At 39.4% G+C, this 14,188-nt stretch overlaps 1 protein-coding gene across 1 annotated transcript in view; it reads left to right on the plus strand.

Moving 5' to 3' along the window:
- The first annotated feature begins 4,962 nt into the window (after positions 1 to 4,962).
- Positions 4,963 to 14,188, plus strand: part of ipo9 (importin 9) — a 42,795-nt gene continuing 33,569 nt past the window's right edge. Inside the window, exon 1 of the mRNA XM_062978740.1 lies at positions 4,963 to 5,218. Within this exon, the coding sequence (XP_062834810.1) occupies positions 5,071 to 5,218 (148 nt within the window). The 5' untranslated portion in view covers positions 4,963 to 5,070. The remainder of the gene's footprint in view (positions 5,219 to 14,188) is intronic.

Genomic DNA, 14,188 nt, shown 5'->3' on the forward strand with positions numbered 1-14,188 from the left:
GTTTTCTAGCAAGATGGGCCAAGAACCACAATGATATAAACTAGGATTGCAGGCTACTAGCTATTCCTGTAATGCAGTGATTCTCAACCTGTGGGTCTCCAGGTGTTTTGGCCTACAACTCCCAGAAATCCCAGCCAGTTTACCAGCTGTTAGGATTTCTGGGAGTTGAAGGCCAAAACATCTGGGGACCCACAGGTTGAGAACCACTGCTTTAATGCCTTCCAGCCCCTCTAGAACATCCCTTATTTTTACATAAAGAGGCAAGAGGAGGAGGCAAACAAGAAGCAGGCAGTTCTCAGGACACCCTTGTATAACATAAGTTGTTGGTAGTGATATGCAAAGGTGTACAGTAACAATAGTAATAGGAGTGGGAAGAGAAAAGTGGTGACAGCAGCACTTGCAAAAAGAGAAACTGGAAACTGAATTTCTTCTTTCAGGAATTGACTCCAGCCCAACGTTAAGGACACCTTGGTATTTTAGAAGCGGTAACCAGGAAAAATGCCTATATCTACTTAGAAGAGGTAACCAGGAAAACTCCCAGATCTACTCTGGGAGAAATATTACAGAGCCCAGTAACATCATTCAAAACATCAGAGGTGCAATTACTTGCTCTTTCTCCAATGTGATATATGCTATCCTATGTTAGGAATGCCCTCTACTGGAGGCATGTAAGGATGTGCAGCAATTAGTGGGCTTTCTATAGAGAGAGGTATGCAGTTGCAAACTATACATCACAGGATTCCATAGGATGCAGCCATAATAAAGTACAGTTGTAGTGATTTCATCTAGGACTGTAGATAAGGAGGTCCATGCCCAGTGAGATTTCTCTGTCCTGGCTGATCTGGTTTAGAGAACAAGCACTCTGGGCTGAAGGCAAAGCTACAGAGGTTTATTCGGTATGGTCAAAAAGGATACAAGTACCAGCAAAGCACTTCACACTGTACAAACATAAATTCACTGTAAAACAAAAGATGTTTTATACAGTTCTGACAGATACTCAGATTTTCTGCGCCTCCTCCTGATTGGCTGAGAAACCATGCTGGCTAGGATCCACGTAGGGATTGGACAGAGTTTTCTCTGACGTCACTGACAGAAGGAGGAGATCCCCATGGCGGGAAGAATAACATTTGTTGGTTTGTCAGTTTAAATGTACAGTCTGTTGCAGACAGCAAAAACCTGGGGAAAATGATGACGTGGGTATGTAGATGGTTCCTTGGTATCCAGTTCCATGCAAGACCCAAGAGACAAGGGGTGACAATCCCAAATGACCAAGGGCTTAGCTACGTATTCAGAAGACTAATGCATTCATATTTGTTTATTCTTTTCTGTAGGAATGATGAGCCTCTCGCCTTGTCTAAACAGGAAAACATCTTAAGCTCATCTTGCTTACAAAGACGATCATCTGCTTCACATATATACACAAAGGGTTTGACCTTATCTGGCTTGGGAGAGCACTATAAAGATTTTTGTTAAATGTATAATGATCTCTATTCTCATGAACTTATGCAAACAGGAGACACGGGGACAGTGGGTGCCTTCAAAATACATTTGATACAAGTGTATACATTCAGAAATTGTTACAGTATACAAGCAACACAAGTTACACAGAAATATCATTTTTATACATTTATTTAAATTTTTTAGATTCGATGAAGTTTGGAGTACAGTTGCTGTTAGGCCCTTCTGGGGCCTCTAGTGGCTTCAATATTGTGAAACTTTTAAATGTTTAAAAATAAAATAAAAATAATATCTCTTCCTTGAAATTCTCTTATTGTTCTTAAACTTTCAGGGAGAGGGTGCAGTGGCTCAATAACAATAGATTCTTAGTGTCAGCTAGGGTTTTGTCCACACAAGCCATTTTAGCATTTTATCTTGCCCTCATGGGGATGGGAAATTACTATGCAACAAGGCAAGTTATATACATTTAATAAGTGGTTTAGGACACAGATGGGGGATATTATAGATTCTCGATGTTAGTGGACCATAACACTGTAATTTTTGACCACTGGCTCTGCTTGCTAAGACTGATCGGACATGATGCTTCTATATATACTTTAGTGACTTTTGCTGTGTCAAATGTCGGAACTAACATTCAACCAGGCTTATCTATATTGTATGTCTTCTCAGCAGTTGATTCTTCTGTAAGACCCCCCATATCTGCAGTCCTAGCTAAATCACCACACTGCTACTTTAAATGCCCTGGCTCAGTGCTAAAGAATCCTAGGAGTTGCAGTTTTACAAGTCCTTCAGCCTTTCCTATCAAAGAATGCTGATGCCTCACCAAAATAAAAGCTTCCATGACTGAGCACCGAGCCATGCCAGTTAAATTGTGTGAAACTGCATTCATTATACATAGGCTGTTAGGAATTGTGGAAGTTGAAGTCCAAAACACCAGGAGAGCTGAAGTTTGCGCATGGCCGATCTACAATGCCCCGTGGGACTCATACCTTGCTTTTGACAGCGAGAACTGGATGATGGGTTAAATGGGCTCTAGGACTGACCCAGTGAGGCTCCCCTTGTGGCTCCCCTAGGAAAGTTGTCGCAACAATCAGGTCCTGAACCGGATCAGGCTCACGAAGCTTTGCATCTGGAGCTGGAGCTCATGCCTATGCTATGGACGCTGCTATTTGGAAGTAACCAACTGCATAGTAATTGCAGCCCCTTTTGATCCTGGCAATGAGTGCATCTACATATTGTAGATTTAATGTACTTTGACATCACTTTCAAATCTACTTTCCTGAGATTTGTGGTTTAGTGGGGTACGAGCCCTCTTATCGCAGAGAAGGCCAAAGACCTTGCAAAACTAAAAGTTCCACAATTCCATAGCATTGAGTACTGGCAACTCAAGTGCTGTCAAACTATAATGTAGATCAGGCATGGGCAAACTTCAGCTCTCCAGGTGTGTTGGACTTCAACTCCCACAATCGTGGAATTGGTTTGTCATTTTAAAGGTGCAGTCTGTTGCAGAGAGGGTGCAAACCTGGGGGAAGTGATGACGTGGGTATGTAGATGATTCCTTGGTATCCAGTTCTGTGTAAGACATAAGAGAAAAGGGCCATAAGGCTGTTAGGAATTGTGGGAGTTGGAAGTCCAAAACACCTGGAGGGCTGAAGTTTGCCTATGCCTGATGTAGATGCACTGTTCGTTTCTATGGTGCTGCAAGATCCCTTTGCATACTGATATTCCAGATTAACACATAATTGAACTATTCGTCCTGATGGTTTTTGCCAATTAAGGAATACATACTGAAGAATCAGACTCGAGATGCTAGGATGGATGCATTATCATTATTATAATTATCGAACTTCTCCCGTTCTTCCACTGCAAGTAGCAGCCAATAATGAAAGGATCAAGGCAGTGACATCTCCAGCCCATCCCTATTTGGATATTGGCCAGCACACCAATGCTTTAAATCAAGAAATAGTTTTCTAAGATGTACAGAGATACTTGCAGGAACACCTCAGCAAGCGAGAGTCCAAAAGTGGCAGGATAAAACCTGGAACCTCAAGCCATGGTTGATACTGAAAGAGAGACTCCCTCCTGGGCGCACAGAAGACTGAGCGACTTGGAAGATGCTGAACAGCCTGCGTTTTCATACCACGAGATGCAGAGCTAACCTTAAGAAATGGGGCCACAACATGCGAGTGTGGAGAAGAGCAAACCACAGATCACAAGCATGTGGACAATTTCAACAGAAAGGAGGAAACCATGAAAATGAACAAAATTTGGCTACCAGCATTTAAAAACTCTAAAATCAGAACAGTAAATAAAGAACAGCACTCTGAAAATAAGGGAATTCCAGGCATGCAACAATCAGGGACTGCTTACTCCTCCAAACAAAGGATTGGGTTGTGCATTTTCCGGGCTGTATGGCCATGTTCCAGAAGCATTCTCTCCTGGTGTTTCACCCACATCTATGGCAGGCATCCTCAGAGGTTGTGAGATATATTGGAAAACCAGGCAAGGAAGGTACAGTAGAGTCTCGCTTATCCAACGTAAATCGGCCGGCAGAACGTTAGATAAGCGAATATGTTGGATAATGAGGAGAGATTAAGGAAAAGCCTATTAAACATCAAATTAGGTTATGATTTTACAAATTAAGCACCAAAACATACAACAAATTTGTCAGAAAAAGTAGTTCAGTACACAGTAATGCTATGTAGTAATTACTATATTTACGAATTTAGCACGAAAATATCACGATGTATTGAAAACATTGACTACAAAAATTCGTTGGATAATCCAGAACGTTGGATAAACGAGTGTTGGATAAGTGAGACTCTACTGTATATATATCTGTGGAAGGTCCAGGGTGGGAGAAAGGACTCTTTGTCTGTTGTAGGCCAGTGTGAATGTTCTAATTAATCACTTTCATTAGCATTAATGGCCTTGCAAGCTGCATTCCTGCCTGGGGGAATTCTGAGGTTTTGGCTGGCCCTGATTGTTTCACGTCTGGAATTCCCTTTTTCAGAGTATTCTTTATTTACTGTCCTGATTTTAGAGTTTTTTTTAGTACTGGTAGCCAGATTTTGTTCTTTTTCATGGTTTCCTCCTTTCTGTTGAAATTGTCCACATATTTGTGGATTTCAATGGCTTCTCTGTGTAGTCTGAAAGGGTGGTTGTGAGAGTGGTCCAGCATTTCTGTGTTGTCAAATACTAAGCTGTGCCCAGGTTGGTTTATCAAGTGCTCTGCTATGGCTGACTTCTCTGGTTGAGTGAGTCTGCAGTGCCTTTCATGCTCCTTGATTTTTGTGTAGGTGGTTTTCACCCATGAAGGAATGCATACTGAATAGTGAGACTCGAGATGTGTTAGAAGAGATGCCATACCATTATTATTACCTCTTTCATTCTTTCGCTGCAAGCGCTCCCCTGCTTGCGGTTCCTCCTCCGACCGCGGGGGGCGCTGCGGGAGAAGCGCTTCTGTCGGGTGCCTGGCAGGGGACGCGCTTTGCGTGCCGGCGTCGTCGTCGCGCGGCTGCGTTTGGCGCGCAGTGGCCGCATCCGCAGGAGCGTCTGTGGCCCTTTTTCTCTCCGTGGCGCCGCCTCCTCGCTCTCTTTCTTCCCGCCGGGATGTCGGCGTCGGGGCCCGGGGGGCTGGGCCCCGTGGCTCAAGGGCTAAAAGAGGCGCTGGTGGAGACTCTGAACGGCATCCTGTGCCCGGTGCAGGGAGTGCGCGCCGCGGCCGAGGAGCAAGTGAAGGTGCTGGAGGTGACGGAAGGTGAGAGAAAGAGGGAGCGAGTGAGAGAGTGAGGCCCTTCTGCCGGGCTGGGCCTCCTCAGGGTACATCTGCACTGTAGAATGAACGCGGGTTGGCACCACTTGAACGGCCAGATCTCAAGGCTATGGAATCCTGGAGTTTGTAGTTCGATGAGGCGCCGGATGGCGCCTCATCAAACTACAAACCCCAGGATTCCATAGCCTTGAGCCCTGGCCGTTCAAGTGGTGCCAGCCCGCGTTCACTTTACAGTGTGGACGCACCTGTAGTGTACATAAAGAAAGGCCAGTGAGGCTGATGACAGTGTGCGAACATCATCATACTTATTCCTTACCTGCCTCTCTCCATAAGCCTGAGGGCAGGGCATGGACTCATTGTTCTTTCCCTTATAAAGTGCCATGTACAGCGATGGTGCTGTTTAAACAGATGATAATAACAATAATGCCAGTACTCTCTTAATTTGCACTGCATTATACAGTCATCCCTCCTCGTCTGCTGTTCAGACTTTTACGGATTTGATATAAAATGCCATTTATTTTTAATCATTGATTAAAAACATCAACTTATGATATAGTACAATATATTTTGTATTCCGGCATTGAATATTTGATGTGTATATATGTTGTGCTCCGCCCTGAGTCTCCTTTGGGGTGAGAAGGGGGAATATTAGTGTTTTAAATAAATAATAAATACTTACTTACTTAGGTGATCCCTCGTAGTTCGAGGATGATGGTCCTCCATTTCTTGGAAGATGCCTGTGCGTGATTTTTTTTTAATGTGTGAAGGTCGGTGCACGGCTAGTCAACACAGTCTTCATAGATTGAGGTCCCAGCAGTGGTGTGATTAACATAATGAGAGTGGCTTCTCAGTCTGTTGCAGCCTTCCTCCACCTTCACAGCCATTGTAACATGTACCATGTTATCCTCTGCCTGCTCTGCCGTTGAGGTCTTTGGGTCTCCAGATTGTTCTTGGTCTGGAATAAACAAATTCATATTTTATATATATATATATATATATATATATATATATATATACACACACACACACACACACACACATACACACACTACTAGTATAATATCCTGGTAATGTATTGTATATACTGTGGTATAATAATAGATATAATATAATAATTGTATATTATATACTACAAGTAATATTACTAATAATATTGAAGTATAGTGGTATAGTACAACATAGTAATATATAATACTAATATTGGGCTGTGCTAATATAATAAATTGTATATACATATAATACTGATAATATAATGTAATACAATAAAATACGTATATAATAATATTGTGTTATAATAATGCTAATATATTAAATATAATTACTATTGATAATATATAATAATATATAATGATATACTGTTTAATTATTGTATATTTTAAGGTGAAGAGGCTGCTCCTCCCGTTGCTCCACCGGAAGTCAGCAAAACTCTATTTTAAGTTGGAATGTTTTTAATTGTAAACCACTTTGAGTCTCCATATAGAGACATAAAGCGGGATATAAATAAAAATAAACAAAAAAGAAATAAAATTTAGGAATTTCTTTATGGTCAACTTCTTCCAGTCCTGTTGCAGGACCTAGGACCTGTGAGTCCCCAGATGTTTTAGCCTTCCAACTCCCAGAAATCCTAACAGCTGGTAAACTGCCTGGGATTTCTGGGAGTTGTAGCCCAAAATACCTGGGGACCCACAGGTTGAGAACCACAGGTTGAGATTTCTAGAGTGAATGCCTCTCTAGGAATATAGGCCCTGCAATGCAATTCAATAGCTAGTTGCTGTGAGTTTTCTGTGCTGAATGGCTATGCTCCAGAAGCATGGTTCCTATGTAGACTACCAAACGCAGTGCCCAAACATGAATCAAGGAACATGAAAGGCACTGCAGACTAAGTCAGCCAGAGAAGTCAGCTAAAGCAGAGGACTTGATGAACCAACCTGGACACAGAATATTATTTGATAACACAGAAATGCTAGACCACTCTAACAACCATTATGTCAGACTACACAGAGAAGCTATTGAAATCCACAAGTATGTGGACAATTTTATCAGAAAGGATGAAACCATGAAATTGAAAAAAATCTGGCTACCAGTATTTTTTAAAACTCTAAAATCAGGACAGTAAATAAAGAACAACCCTCAAAAACAGGGGAATTCCAGACAAGAAACTATCAGGGCCAGCTAATCACCTCCCAACAAAGGATTCCCCCAGGCAGGAAGCAGCCAATCTTTGAAGCTACAATGCTATTCAGTGCTAATCGAGGTGATCAATTGCAACATTCACAATTGCCTCAAACAGAAAAGAGTTCTTTCTCCCACCCTGGACATTCCACAGATATATAAACCCCACTTGCCTAGTTTCCAACAAACCTCGAAACTTCAGGATGCCTGCCATAGATGTGGTGAAACGTCAGGAGAGAAAGCTTCTGGAACATGGCCATACAGCCCGGAAAATTCACAGCAACCCAATGATTCCGGCCATGAAAGCCTTCAACAACAAATTCTATACTTAGTTTCTAGTGGAATTTGATCATAGACTCATGCTGGAAGACCTAAAAATTCCCATACAGGTATTTTCTCGTTAAAAGAAATTGCTATTTTTTTAATTTGCAGTTTTACTGTTTCCATAACCCCCGCAAATGGGGAGAGAAGCAGAAATCTTAGTCTCACTATTAATTATGGTGTGTGCAATCAATCAAACTTTATATTCCGCCCCATCTCCCCATGGGGACTCAGGGCAGCTTACAAACATAAAAGGCAACCATTCAATGCCACAGAAATAAACAGTACATTAAAAATACAGTTAAATAGTATAAACATTGTCTTAAAACAAATCATAATAAACACATTTCACAACAACAATAAAAAAACAATGTTAAAAGCCATATCCATATTGTGCAAAGGTAACATTTCTCCTATGGAAATTTTATAGTAGATTTCCTCCCCAGATCAAAGTGTGTGTATATATATAGAGGGAGAGAGGAATGCTTCTATTTGAATGTTTTCAAATAGCAGATTTTAATTAGCAAGTGCAATTTCAGTCTTTTCTTCTTCCTTGTCCAAAGTATGTATTATAGATGACTAATTAGGAGGGAGCAGAAAGTGCATGAAATAGCAAGTAGCCTTGTGTGGGTGGTCAGGATTGCTGCTGGGCCATCATGGTGCAAAAATGTCATAAATGCAGGTGGAGCTGCATCTTAAAAAGACAGCCATGGCCATTTTCAGAAGCAGATAATGGCCAATGTAGTCCTTCTGTGATACTGTGACTCGTTTCAAAAGTTTGCCCCAGTATTTTTTTTCTGTGTATACTCTGCTTCTGAAAATGACCCACAGCTCTTTCATTTTAAACATGTTTGATGCTGTTACTTCAAGGAAATTTTTTAGGCCACTGGTTTAATACAACTCGCAATTGATACAACCTCTGAGTCTAACCTCATTGAAGGTACCTGTAGAGTGCAAAGGTGGATTTTATGTACAGTAGAGTCTCACTTATCCAAGCTAAACGGGCCGGCAGAAGCTTGGATAAGCGAATATCTTGGATAATAAGGAGGGATTAAGGAAAAGCCTATTAAACATCAAATTAGGTTATGATTTTACAAATTAAGCACCAAAACATCATGTTATACAACAAATTTGACAGAAAAAGTTGTTCAATATGCAGTAATGTTATGTTGTAATTACTGTATTTACGAATTTAGCACCAAAATATCACAATATATTGAAAACATTGACTACAAAAATGGCTTGGATAATCCAGAGGCTTGGATAAGCGAGGCTTGGATAAGTGAGACTCTACTGTATTAGAAAAGAATTGAGTTGCTTTGACTCTTCACTAAGATTTAAGAAGCCCATGAAAAGGTTATTGGGTGACCCTTTCATGGTTCACTTTCAAAGGATTACATTTTATGTTTTCTTTGTATCTTGCTATTTTATCTGTTCTTACTCCATCTGATTTCTTTGCTAACCTGTATTTCCAAGGAATGCTGGATCAAAATGAGCGAGACTCCCACTCTTTTTTTGTTTTCCACTTGCCCACTCACCAGCTACAGAAGCATTATATCTCTTAACATATCTCCAGTAATTTACTAAGTATCCAGAGCTTGTGGAGTGGTCTGAACTACAGACAAAACTTACATGTACCAATACGATGAGCAGATTGCTGCTTTTAAGTGTAAATGAGATTTCCTCATTGTAGGAGTAGCAACCTGAAGTTTCAAAAGCTTGATCACATGATGTGATAGATGGTGTGCTGATATAGTATGAACGAAGAACCACCATGGGGTACTCTGGCCTTTCTAACTTATCTGTCTCACGGCCATCAAATTTTCTACCTTTCTACCTGAAAACGTGATGGGTTTTTTTTAATGTATTTTGTACACTTTGGCTGAACTTATAGTATAGTATAGTATAGTATTGTTTTGAAAGGGGAAATGTAGGGAAGTTGAAACTAGTTTCCTTTATATTGCTCAAGAAGCTGATTGTCCTTACAGTACAAGTTGGAATAGTCATCATAAATGGTATTAGTCTCTCCAGTTACTTAGATGTGAATATTTCTGGACATTTTGCTGCTCCTGAAACCATTGATCACACCTAGGATCCCTCTTTATAAGCTTTGTTTAGTGCAAAACGTGTATCTCTGTGCAATTCTTAACTCATAGGGCTGTTTATGAAGGCAGTCTGTAAGCTTCATTTGGAACAGCACCAGGCAGCTATAATGAGACTGGCTATCAGTTTAATTATGAATGTCCCACCATGAATGGGTGTGACACATAAGAATAGAGAAATACAAACTGGAAGAATAAGGTCATTACAAAGGACAACAGTGTTACTACACCAACATCCCACATACAGTTGTGTTTATTTTACAGAATTTAAGTATAATTAGAGATGGATTTACTGTTAGAAAATGTTAATGGTCTTGGAAGCTGAAGGTACAGCTTGAGATGAAAGTGTGTGAGAGGAGTTTGCTGAGAGGGAAATTTGCTTGTACTTCCAGCCTTATATGTGTCTGCTGTCCTCACTCTGAAGTCATCTTCAGTTGAATGTATATATGTAATTGTGGACCCAGTTCAACAGAACAATGCACAAATAGCATTGTCATTCAGTTTTGTTATAACTGGAATAGCAAAAACAAACAACAAAGGTTTTACACACTAGGTTCCACCAGTTCTCTATAGTGTCAAGCAGGTACTTATTACAATAAATTGAACAGAGAAAAGGAAACCAAGACCAGGAATTGTAGTGATCTGTAACTGTACATATTTTGACGTGAATATTTTCCTCTTACGTAGATTTTAAAAATTATTTTTGGAATAATTAATATGTTAACTTCTGAAAAATTGCTCTGGAATATAAGGGATAAAATATTTAAAGTGTTTTTTCCCTGTTAACCCCCCCACCCCCCGAGCCTTCACACCTCCAGGCTAGGAAAAAAAACAGACTTCTCAGATGTTGTTCCCTGTAGTTGCCAAGTAAAGTAACCTGACTTGGGAGAAAGGTGAAAAGTTGTACAAATGAGCCAGACCTTAGGCAACTCTAAGAACCAGAAACCATCTCACATTCCCATCAGCTTACCACACCAAACATTAATTTAATGCCAAGTTTTTAAACTTTGTGTTTTTAAATACATTACAACTGTATCCTCCGTTAGCTTCTCATATGATAAATAACCACACCAAGCAACCATCTTGTCCTTCTGCCTCATCTGTCTGCCCACTTCTCTTGCCTTTAGGAGCTCTGCAAATGTGCCCACCAGGAGACCCTCAGGCAGCAAGTCTCCAGGGTCTCTTCCCAGCTTGCAGGAAGTCAATAAAGGTGGTAGGAGAAGACCACCTTTTTTGGGTACAGCTTGAATGCAGTATTCCTTCATCACCAGTAATGTATTTCCAGCATGCTATTGCCTTAGTTGTAAAAATAGTATGATTATTTTTAATTTAAAAATATTTTTGTCTATTTTTTTCTTTTTAGGGTAACTCTGAAAATAACTTAAAATATGAACAAAAACTTTGTTTCAACTAAAAACACAAAAAATTAAATATCAGAAATTGGACATTAAAATTGCATCACCAATATCCTATAGTTAAATTACAACACCCAGGAAGGCCCACTGAAAGATGATTGTTAATACTGTCAGAGACAAAGAGACCTCTCTTTAGAGCAGGTGTTTGAACAGGGAAAGTTTTGTCCCTTATGATGTTAGATACATACAGAATTGGACTGACATCCATGTTTTATCAGGCTCTTGTGAGATAAACCATTTCTTGATTCAATGTCCTTTACTATTTAAGACTTTGAATTTTGAAGGTAAAAAGAGCACTTTTAACTCAGCTCAGAAGCAATGTTGAAATCGTGAGACATACTACTACCTGCAATCTCTAATTACAACCTTGCTCTGAAATGGAGCTGCCAATTGAAGCTTCATTACTGCCTTTGAAGGCAGCCTATATAGGCAGTATCATGATAATTTAATCCTGATTTGACTTTTCTAGAAAAGGCTGCTGCTGATGAACTGATTAAAGCTGTCAGAAGCAAGTTATATATCTAACCCAGGTGCCACCCTTCAACATTTCTATCTTGTCCTGATGAAGTTTGATCTTATTGAACCACGTTTATTCAAAAACTGGTTAAGACCTTCACAAGTTCCTTGAGCTAAGATTATTCTGATGCATATGATTACTGATAGTTAGTGGTCATATCATGATTCCACTGACTTGGAAGGTAAAAATAAAATTGCTTTGCAGTTCTCATTTGAGGTTTTCTGGATCTCTTCCAGTATAGCTTAAACACAGTTCTACGGAGGGAGAGCACTCGGGGATCAAGATTCAGTCCTCAGTATGTGGTGTTCACTGAGCCTGGCTGATGGCGCCTGCACTCGGATAAAGGCCAGTTGTGCAGTTTTTTTTACTATAAGTCTTGGCTTCTTTAGTAACTCTGAGGGCCTGCACTATGCAGGTCTCAGTCAAAGCAGATTCTGCAATTTCTGAAACCACTTGTATAAAAAGATAGCATACTGTTTATTGAATATACATGGTTGTCCTATGGATGCAGGTTATAATTAATAAATGCAAAAAAGCTCATATAACTCATTAGTAATGGAAGCTGAAATTCCTTGCAGCCAGCAGCTCCTAGAGATTGCTGCACAGGCTGGCAAGCAAATCCCTGGAATGCTAGCTTGTTTCCTCACTCTCCAAGGTGAGAACAAATAGTTTTTGTAAAAACTTATACCACACTATCCCCTTCTCTTGGTGTCTTAAGAAATATAGACTGGGAAACAACTCACGTTTTTGAGTAAAACAAGGCCTCTGCCTCCCTTGAGATATATTTTCCCATGGGATATATGATAGTCTTATTAGGGGATTAGGCAAGAGGGAATCAGTGTTAGACCTTTCTAGATAGCTTACATCTGAAGTTGTGTTTACCTGTCATCAGCTACAGAGTTTTTCAAACTTTGCTCCTCTGGATGTTTTGAATTTCAGCTCCCATAATTCGTAATAGCTGGTAAGCTGGCTGGAATTTCTGGGAACTGAAATCCAATATACCTGGAGGAGCACAGTTTGAGAAACATTGAACTAGACTATATGAAAAGATTACCTTCCTAAAGAAGCACTATCTACTATATAGCTCTTCCAGGTCTTTCCACATCAACAGTATTGAAGTGCTGTACAAAGCACAGTGACAGTTTGCTACTTATTATTCTTCCAGTACCAATCTTGCTATCGGTGTGGTTCACTAGATAATTTTAGATAGATAAACTATGCGTTAATCTGAATAGTTCTCAACAATGAGAGCTGCAAAATGCTGCTTTGATTGGAGTCATTTTACTCCTACCATAGACCCATTTAATGAACTTTTGAAGAAAGAAATATTACTTTTTAATTTTGGTCTTTATCTTGTTCCTCAGTAGTGTCATACTTCATATGCTATAAAAGAAGAAAACTAATGAGAAGAATATAATGGTGGTTTTTAGATGGCAAGATAGTTTGTGTGTTTTTCCAAATATTTTTATTAAACATTTACTAGGAAAGTAGGGGATGGGGGACAAGAGAAGGAAAAGGAGAAATTTGGGGATAATAGATTAATTATTGGTTAGTTGTAGCTTTACAAATGTCTGGTATGTTGAGAGGAGGAAAAAAAAGAGAGTGAAGGTTGTTGAGGAATGAGGAGTTCTTTTACAATATTATCATTGTTGCAACAAGTCTTCATTTGTATTTTTTAACATATATTACATAATATATTGAGGATTCTAACAATTTTAATTTTAAGTCCATTGGTTTTATCTTCTTCTGTCTTCTCACATTGTCTCCTGGTCTTCATATATTCTTTTTCAGTTCTTTTTCAATGGAAATTAAACTGAAATTTTCATAGCAGATTATTTCACATTCAAACTTTTCTTAAATTATTTATTAGTAATACCTACAAAGAAAGTTCTACAATTTTCATTTAGATTGTTACTAGGTTAGTGTTTTATCATTATCATGCCGTCTTTCTTTCTGTATTTACATCAAATATATTTTGTGTTTTTGATACGTTCTACTAAGTAGCAGACCCAGTCAATTGGAGATAGACAAAATCATGCATTGAAAGCATGATTTGAAAATTTGGTTCATACCTGTGAAGAGTTAAACCCCTCTCAGAAGTTATTTAACTATGTTAAATTAAAACAAAAGTGCATTTCCAGAAACAACAGTTTCAGCCTAATCAGCTATAAACCGTGATTAAGTTTAATGTGGAAGTATTATGTATGGCAAATAGAAAATGCTTGGGAAAGTAATCCTGGTGGTTCCTACATGAATTCAAGACTACTGTGAAAATAGGTTTGTCTTTGAGGGGGAAAAGAATATACTTGGCCTCTGGCAGGTAAGAGCATTAAGAGAGAAATCTTGATTTGGAGTAAGCATCTTAGTTTATTAGTTTTCAGAGAGCAGCAAGGTGCTTCCCACAATTCCAGACATGTCATATTCAATA

This window comes from Anolis carolinensis, chromosome 4 (genome assembly GCF_035594765.1).
Source record: "Anolis carolinensis isolate JA03-04 chromosome 4, rAnoCar3.1.pri, whole genome shotgun sequence".
Classification (NCBI taxonomy): Eukaryota; Metazoa; Chordata; class Lepidosauria; order Squamata; family Dactyloidae; genus Anolis; species Anolis carolinensis.